This window comes from Mus pahari, chromosome 8, assembly GCF_900095145.1.
Source record: "Mus pahari chromosome 8, PAHARI_EIJ_v1.1, whole genome shotgun sequence".
NCBI classification, from domain to species: domain Eukaryota; kingdom Metazoa; phylum Chordata; class Mammalia; order Rodentia; family Muridae; genus Mus; species Mus pahari.
Genome location: NC_034597.1, coordinates 61548010 through 61557328, shown reverse-complemented (window position 1 = coordinate 61557328; position 9319 = coordinate 61548010). Strand labels below are relative to the sequence as shown.

The window sequence follows — 9319 nt, the reverse complement described above, 5'->3', positions numbered from 1 at the left end:
ATGCATAAAATAAATACATCTTTTAAATACATATTTGAAAGAGAGAGGGAGGAAGGAAGGAAGGAAGGAAGGAAGGAAGGAAGGAAGGAAGGAAGGAAGAAAGAAAGAAAGAAAGAAAGAAAGAAAGAAAGAAAGAAAGAAAGAAAGAAAGAGAAAACAGATGGTCTGAAGGGCCTATAAGGCTACCAGCCCAGCCCAGAACCCAAGTCTCCCAGCTCAGGCAAAGCTGAGCCATATATTGGGTAATGTACAGATAGATAAAACATGCAGCCGGGCGTGGTGGCACACGCCTTTAATCCCAGCACTTGGGAGACAGAGACAGGCGGATTTCTGAGTTCGAGGCCAGCCTGGTCTACAAAGTGAGTTCCAGGACAGCCAGGGCTACACAGAGAAACCCTGTCTCAAAAGAAAAAAAATGCACACACACACACACACACACACACACACACACACGTGCACCAGTCCCATTGTATGAAAGTATTTCCTGCCTGCCAAAAGCACATACAATACACAGTCTGTGGTGAATCTAAATACACAAATCTGTGGTGAATCTAGAAATAAGAACATTCTCTTTAGAAAAAGATTTCCTCCCCAAGTCCGCCTCAGCTGTTAGCTTCCTTCCTCATGAGTGTTCGGAAGACACTTGGGTTTCAAGTGGAACTTACCGCAGGAGCTTCAGAACTCCCCATTCTTCTATACTTGCTGGCCCTGGTGAAGACACAGTGGCATGCCATGGCTCCTGCCCCTGGGACAGGGCCCTGGTGTGAGCCTCCACAAGTGTCCATGGCTGCTGCTGGTCCATAGAGCAGGAGGCTTGTTTGTGTCACAAAGTGCATATTTTCACACTGTGAGGAATGTCCTCTCTTTCAATGTTAATGACTCCATGCTAATCAGAGACAGCATGAGTCCAGGAAGTCCTGGAGGCAAAGATGAGGTGGCTATGTCTCCAGAAAAAAAAGGTAAATGCTGCAACTTTCAGGACAGCCCCTGAGGCTGTGGGAAAGAACTCTAAATACATGAGTTAAATAAATATATAATTTCTCAACTATGCAAAAGATAGGGATGCAATATGAATTATGAGGGGTTTCATGAATCTAAAGGAATAAAAGCAGCTACACTACGAATCAGCTTATTAGGCAGATTCCTGAGCACAAGGTCAGCCTAGGACAGAGAGAGGTTAGGCCCAGGTGTGGTCAGGGCAGTGTCTCACCTAACTCTCTTTTTGTCTGTTCTTAACAAAGGCAGACAGACCTCTGAATTCTTTTGCAATATTTAAAAAAAAAAAAAAATGTGCTGGGCATGGTGGCAAACACCTTAAATCCAGCACTCGGGAGGCAGAGGCAGGCGGCTTTCTGGGTTCGAGGCCAGCCTGGTCTACAGAGTGAGTTCCAGGATAGTCAGGGATATACAGAGAAACCCTGTCTCAAAAAAAAAAAAAAAAAAAATGTATGTTTGTTGTCTCCTAAGAATCAAAGGTCTGGGGTCATGGGATGCTAACTTGATTATCCTATGAGGTAATCAAAAGGAAAAGCTGGAGTAAATGACTGGAGTAATAAATGTGAAATAAAAGACTGGACCTGTGCTCTGCAGGAAATGAGCTATTCAGAGGAATTTTTAGGAAAAAAGTGAGCTACTTGGAGAACAGACAGACACGCACACACAGTGAAACAGAGACAGACAGACAACATACACAAGGAAGCAGGACATGGACAGAGAGATCTCTTAAAATAGCAAGCAAGCAGAACATAGACAGAAATCTCCAGAGAGAAAGCAGACAGACAGAGAGAAACAGACTGGAAAAGCTTTATCAAGAAGAACACAGGTCATCGGCTTGGATCCACAATTTGACTTCCAGTCGTTCTTTCTGCTGCTCCCAGAAACCCATTCTCTCAGAACCCCTCTCCATGCCGAGGCTGGTCCTTGTCATCTACTGTCTCACCAGCAGTGTTTTATTCTTTGACAAAGGGGGTGGGGGGTGGGGGGGAGATGTGGCATAAGCACACCTGCTGGCAACTTACCTGAGATCACGGAACTGTTAGGGGTGGATGGGTAGACTGTTAATGCAATGGGGTTTTTGTTTGTTCGTTTGTTTATTTCATTGGTTGGTTTTTGATCTTTTGAGGCAGAGTCCTACTTTTTATGGGCTAGTCTCTATTGCATGTGCCATCAGACCTAGCTAGTACAACTTTTTTTAATCGTGTGTGTGTGTGTGTGTGTGTGTGTGTGTGTGTGTCACGTACAAGCATACCTGTGGAAGTCAGAGACCAACCTCCGGTACCCCTCACCTCCCACCCTGTTTGAGACCCGATCTCTTGTTTACCTTCCCGTAAGTCAAAGCAGCTGGCCCATGAGAAGCAGCTTCTGGAAACGCCCCTGCGTCGGCCTCCCACTGCGCCTGCTGTGACTGAAGGTGCTACTATGACTTACATAACTCTGGAGATCTGAACTCAGGTCCTCAGGCTTGCATCACAAGCCATTTAACCATGGACTCATCTTCCCAGATCTGTAACACAACTTCTCTCAGGCTTCAATCAGAATGCAGATGCCATGCAGAATCTCTTCTGAGAAAAGCCATGTTCCATGGAAAATTTCACCTTAGAGCCAGATGACCTGAAGAAGCAGTCTGTAATAGTTGGGGAAAACTGAGGACCAGACCATACTCCTGGGAGCAATCCTATGAAGGGTGTTTATATAACTTTGCCCATTTATTCTACTGGGGGTTTCAGTTGCACATGGTTCAAGCCTTCTGCTGTAGATGCCGGGTGCAGACCAAAACAGCTTGGGAAGGTGAACAAGAAAGCTCTGGGGTTTGGAGCTGTGTCAGCCCAGCTCCTCACCTCGCCCTTGCTGCCTGGATTTTAGCGAGTTGGGCCAAACACTAAAGGAGAATCATGGAGTTGTGGGAGCACTGGCTTGGGAAGTGGCTAAGAGTATGAAGCGGGGCATGGCCTCCTCTGTCTTTAGAGCATCATAGATTCTTCATTTCTGAGTCCTTTTCACCTGGGAAATTTTACTTGAGCCCAGGTACATAAAACAGATATACAAATTAAGCTTTTACTGATAACCAATCATAAACTTACTTTTAAAACAGTCTTTGGTGTATGCATGACCATTTATTAATGACAAGCAAGACCAAAGAGATGGCTAGGCTCACAACCAAAATCATAAAAACAGAAGCAAATTACCTACTGAGATGGGTACACTTGTTCACTTTCACACAATAACGTCATGATGGCTGAATATTTGATAATGAAGGACATGGAAACTTCATGAATCAATCAGTCCCCACAGCCCACTCCTTGAAAAGGAGGGAAACTGAAGTTAGGGGTGGTCTGAGGGTCTTCCAACTCAGGCAAAGCTGAGCCACATACCCAGTTTAGAAAAGCAGTTTTTCAATTCTCCTCTTTCCGTGTCCCATCCTGCCTGCAGGAATTGCAGATGCTACTACAGTATCAATTTTCTCTGGTTCTCAGTGCTTTTCAGAGTTGAGTGCTATTCTGATTTTATAATTATCAATGCTATTCCAATGTTATAATCATCAATGCTGAGAATTCACTGCACACTCACATGGTACAGCTGGACCTGGTGGTCCACACCTGGAATCCTAACACCTGGGAGGTGGAGGCAGGAGGACTGGAAGTTCAAAATCATCCTTGGCTACACAGGTAGTTGACAAGGTAAGCCTTTGATACAGAAGACCCCTCCCCCCAAAGTGCATACATCCAAGCATACATACATACATACACACACATACATACATACGTAGTATGAAGTGGCACTAGTATGTTTAGGGTTATATCAGAAACTGCTGGAAATTCTATGCTAACTCCAAGCAAAAATACATGTAATATTATCTTTTGTGAAACAAGTGAGCAACTCAAAAGGACAGTTTTTAAAATAAAATATTCTAACACTATAATCCAAGGATATACTAATGTCATAGGTGCTAGGAAGGATTGTAGGAAAATACTGGCTTTGTTTTTTCTCTTTCTTTCTTTCTTTTTGTTTTGTTTTGTTTTGTTTTTGTTGGTTTTTTGAGGCAGGGCTTCTCTGTATAGCCCTGGTTGTCCTGGAACTCACTTTGTAGACCAGGCTACCTCTGCCTCCCAAGTGCTAGAATTAAAGGCGTGTGCCACCCCTGCCTGGCAGGATACAGATTCCTATAGGGTGGCTCTTCTTATCAGATGGCTCTGGTGTGACAGTGCTGTGGAGCTCACCAGCACATGCCTCACGGGAGTGCAAAGGATGCTTTCTTTCTCAAGCACCCTGCTTACCTTCCAACCAGTAGGGATACATACCACTCAAAACCACAAGGGGGCGCCCATGTTCCTTAGAAACTTTTTGAACATGACCCCCCCCCCACACACACACACACACACATATTCCAGACAGCCCCCCTCACCCCCATCCCATCCCTGGCCTTCGGAAGCTGGATGGCCATAGTCTAAAAGGAGCTAAACTCTACTAAGAACATGTCTTCCATCAAGCTGAACTTCACCCAGCTGGGGTGGGAATCCTGCACGAACCACAGTACCTTCAGCTCGGCCTCTGGGGAGCCACAAGAGCAGGAATTGAGGCACTGTCCCCAGACACAACAGAGGTGCAGAGACTTAGAGGACTTGTGGGTCTCCAGGCACCAGTGTTAGGAAGCCCGTACTGAGGACAGGTGGGGTTTCGGCTGGCTCCTGGCTTCCGTACTCAGGGATTGGTGACTCCGAAAGATCCTAGGTGAAGAGAGACCCCCAATGGGCAGCCCTGGGCACACAGGAGGAAGGTTTAAAATGGGCAGAGAGATGTGGACATGAGAAAGATGGACTGGGCAAAGGACTGAGGATGAGGATAGACGTGGTGTCTGCCATCCTCAGCTTCAGAGGTTCCTGACTGTATGCAGGGCAGTATGCATCCCTAATCTCATCGCTAGCCCTTGCCCTTTCCCCATTAAGTATGTACAGTGGTCCTCCTATATCCAGGGTTTCATAAACTAGAATTCAAAAATACTAAACGGAACACTCCAGAAACAAGCAACCCTTTAAAAAACAAAACTGTGTAATCCCCCACTGTCATTGTTCTATTTTATTATCTCTGACTATTCATCTTACTGTGGCTGCTTTATAAACTTTTATCTTAGGTAATATGAAGAAAACAGGATATAGATACTGCCTGCTCTGTAGCTTCAGGCAATGTATCCTCCGAGGATAAGGGAGACATATTGCACTAAGAAAAGAGAGGGTTCAGTTCCCGGCATCTTCAGACCAGGAAAGGCCCTGAGTAATGGCAAAAGAAGAGCAGAGCAGAGCCAGAAGTGAGCAGAGCTTTGTGAAGGAGCAGGGGTACAGGAGAGGTGAATCAGACCATACCGCAGATGCTCAACAAGAGTCCTCTCCAGGGCTTCAAACACGAGTGTACGGTATCTGTTTTGTGGGGTTAATGTTGCAGAGGTATGGGGAGTGAGCCACCAAGGAGAAATACAGGGAGAAGAGAACATATAACAGGACTCAATATAGGACTTAGAAAAAAATGTAAGCCTCAGACCAGGATATCAGCAGTGCGAAGATATCAACAGACATGGAGGTGAAGACTGTGGAGGACTAACGAGGCTGAATAATCAAGATTATTCCTGAGTTTATTTTAAGAAAGTGGGTGAACTGAAGGTGCCATCGGATGGGGAAGAGAAAGGGAGAACCAAAGGGATCGGGAGAGAGTGGACAGAGATTTCAGTAGTCTGCCTACCAAAAAGTTACCTATCGATCATAATCAGTCAAGAATGTCACTGCTGGGCACTGGTGGCACACGACTTTAATCCCAGCACTCGGGAGGCAGAGGCAGGCGGATTTCTGAATTCGAGGCCAGCCTGGTCTACAGAGTTCCAGGATAGCCAGGACTACACAGAGAAACCCTGTCTCAAAAAAATAAAAAAAAAAAAAAAAAAGGAGGAGGAGGTCACTGCCACTGAGACCCCAAGAATCTACAACTGTAATGTAACACAAAAGTCAGGAATCCCCTGACACTACCTCCCCTGCACACACCCTTGCCTATTTATCTCATGGAATTAATGATTGGCTACTGGAAGGTTGGCGAAAGAGGGAGAAGGAGAAAAGAGGGTGAGAAAGTGAAAGATTAACAGGAAGAGCTTGCCAGAAACAACAGATGAAAGCTCTGCCTTACTTCTGCCTCCTAAATCTTCTGAGTCAGTCTCTTTCACTGAGTCAATTTTGCTGGCCGAACCCCAGTTACAAGGAAGCCTGGGTAATGTAGTTCCTACTTGTCCTACCTTTGCGAACTAGAAGACACAGCAAGAGGAAGACACGCTGCTGAAAACCAGCCCAATAAATCTACAACAATAATACTGTGGGCCTCACTACCACCTTCATTTGCCCCACCCCCACCCCCAAACAAGGCAGATGTAGCCGTCTTAGCCAACTTAAAACAACTAATGCTATCAAAAATCCTGCTGATTTAATCTAGCAGCCTTGAGTACAAACTGGAGTGGAAGCCAATAGAAAATAGGAATCGGCATTATCTAACACAGAAAACTGATGGGACTCGGCCTCAGCGTTCAGATATTGCCCTCACCCGACGCATCTGACCCCTTCGGGGGTGGGGGTGGGGGTGGGGGTGGGGGATGTGGGGTGGGCTGCCTGTAGCACTGGTCCAAATAGCAATTGAGTTCGGAAGATTAAACGGCAGCTTGTTACATTTTTGATCATCAGTGTCTGGCGGCTATATCCGTGGCTGTTTATAGAGGAGAAGACGACATTAATAAAAACAAGGCGATTGCTACCGGGGTTGTTGGTGAAACCCGGATCCGAAAACAATGACCCTGGTCCAGTAGAACAGGCTAGAAAAGCACAATCACAATCGCGGCCCAGCTAAGAGCAGTATCCTGGGAAGTCGCGAAGGGTGCGGGTATCCCAAGTAGGAGGTCTTTGGCCCCTGGGCAGGGACGTCCAGAGACGAGTCAAGCAGGCCGCACGTGGACAGGCAATGCCCCGGGTGTATAGTGCAGGGTGGAGCCATGACAGCACACGGAACGTCAGGCGGCGTGGTCCGCTTCCACGCGGCGCCGGCCCGCCGTGCGAGTTCGAGCGCGGCCCCTTTAAAACCCATGTAAACAAAGCTTTGTTCCCCCGGCTCCCCTCCCTTGCGCTTCCACGGCCCCTCCGCTTCCTCCCACCCGGCGTCTCCGGGCCGCTGACGTCGCCCGCGCCCTCTACGCCGTCCCAGCCACGCTGCGCATTCTCCAACCCAGAGCGGCCGGCCGGGGCCTGCGCGGCCGAGCGGCGCTACGCCACGAGCGTAGCGCGCCGAGCCCCCAGCGCGCAGGCGCGGCGGCGACGGCGGCAGCGGCGGCGGCGGCGGCCCCGGCCGAGGTGCGCGCTGGGGGGGAGGGGGGGCCTGAGAGGAGCATGAATGGAGCAAAATGGCGGATCATGTGCAGGTGAGCGAGCGCCGGGGGAGGGGGCGGCCGAGGGAGCCGGGGCCGCCGAGTGCGGGGCGCACGCGGGCCCCCGGGGCTCGAGCCCACCCGGGGGCCCCGACAGGCCGCCGCCGCCGCCGCTCGGAGCCGCCGCCCGTCCCGCAGCGCGGGGCCTTTCCCGCCTCCCGGACCGGGGGGCCTCCTCCATCCCCTCCCACCCGGCCCCACGCCTCACGCGAGGCGCTGGCAGGGCGGACCGGTCCGCGGGCGCGCACAGCCGCGGCCCGAGGCCTCCGCGCAGCCCTTGGGGGAAACCCTCCAGACCCGGGAGCGAGGGGACCCCTCGTGACTGTCCTCGGGGGCCCCCCCAGGTCACGGCGCCGGCCCTCCGCGATTAACAAAAAGAGCGCCTTACCACGCGAACCCCGCTCTCCTGACTCTTTCCGGTCGCCTTTCCTCCTCGCGCCCCCGAATCCGAGAGACCCCCCGTTCCCTCTCTGGCCCTCTACCTCTGCCCCGCAACGCCCTCCGCTCTCACTTCCCATTGGCACAGCCGGGAGGCCCGAGCACCCTGTCCTCCAAAATGGGAGCCGAGGCCTTGCTCGCCTCCCCTCGCGCCCCCCTTGCCATAGCCTAGGAGTTGAGCGCCCACACCTCCAGTGAAACGCGGGGTGGAGGGGGGTGTGTCTGAAACCAGAGCTGCCGGGTTGGGTGCAGACAGCCTTCGGAAGGGTCTCGATCGTGCTCCGGAGCTGAGTGGGGGATGCTTTGGGGTCCTTATAGAATAACTCGGGCCGGGGGGGGGAGGGGGTAGCCCACACCTAACCCAGGAGTAGCTGGAGCAAGTGCAAGCTGTTTCTCGCAAACTAGGTAAAGTTTTTGCTATCTGGGGCTTCTGGTACTCTGACAGTTACTGATGCACATCCATTGTCAGCAACCTTCGGATTTCCCACGTACTCAAACCCTACAGGTTTGGGGCTATGGGAAGTAAAAAGGAGCGAGCAGAGTCGCCTTTATTTTGCGTACTGTGTGGCGTCTTTCCCCAAGTTCTAAGAGTAAGCTTAGGCCGAGTATGTTCAAAGAAAGTGGAATGGTGAGACTTCTAGTTGTTTCTTTGACAGAGAGGAGACTGATTAAAGACTTCGAAGGCTCGAGATTGGTGGAGTGGCACTCTGGAATGGGAGGGACTTATCAGGGTAGAATTATATCGCAAAACTTAACCACAAATAGAAGACCACAAGATTCGTGTTCTGAAGCAGTGTGGTGGCCTACTTCAGAAGGAGCAGTAAAACATGACAGAGTGTTAATAATAATAGTTTCTACTACAAAGACATGAAGGTGTTCATGTGATTTTTTTTTCCCCCCATCTTAAACTAGATAGTGTGGTTACCTCTGCACTTAAGGGAACAGAACCAAAGCACAGAACTGCTGTGAGACTTGCTTAAAGTAAATCCAGGTGAACCAAAGTGTTTTAAATTTTGAGTCCAGCTTCTGCTAAGGAGGTGGGATGTGCAATGAGTATCCCAGAACTTTCTGTTTGTGCTAGGGCTCAAACCCAGGATCTTGAGACTAGAGCTCAGGAACAATGCTTTGGGGAGTTCAGGGGAAGTCATTAGTTTAAAAACTATATATGCATTCACGTGTATATGCCTATATAGAGAGGAGGATAAGGGAGATGGCTCCCAGCACACACATGGATTACCCACAGATATCCAGTACTCCAGGAGATCAAAAGCCTGACATCTACAGGCATCAGGTATACACATGGTATACATGCATGCAAGCCCTCATATGTGTAGGTTTTTTTGTTTTTTTTTGTTTTTTTTTTTTTTTTTTTTTTTTTTTTAGTCTTTATTTGTGGGTTCTGCCTCCTCTAAAGAAGTGTCTGCTCATGGAGTCCTC

The 9319-nt window shown here is 49.3% G+C and overlaps 1 protein-coding gene across 2 annotated transcripts in view; it reads left to right on the top strand.

Moving 5' to 3' along the window:
- The first annotated feature begins 7314 nt into the window (after positions 1–7314).
- The window catches only part of Xpo7 (exportin 7), an 86511-nt gene continuing 84506 nt past the window's right edge, over positions 7315–9319 (top strand). For both annotated transcript variants that reach the window (XM_021202841.2, XM_029541430.1), the window contains exon 1: positions 7315–7438. In XM_021202841.2, the coding sequence (XP_021058500.1) occupies positions 7421–7438 (18 nt within the window). In that variant the 5' untranslated portion in view covers positions 7315–7420. The remainder of the gene's footprint in view (positions 7439–9319) is intronic.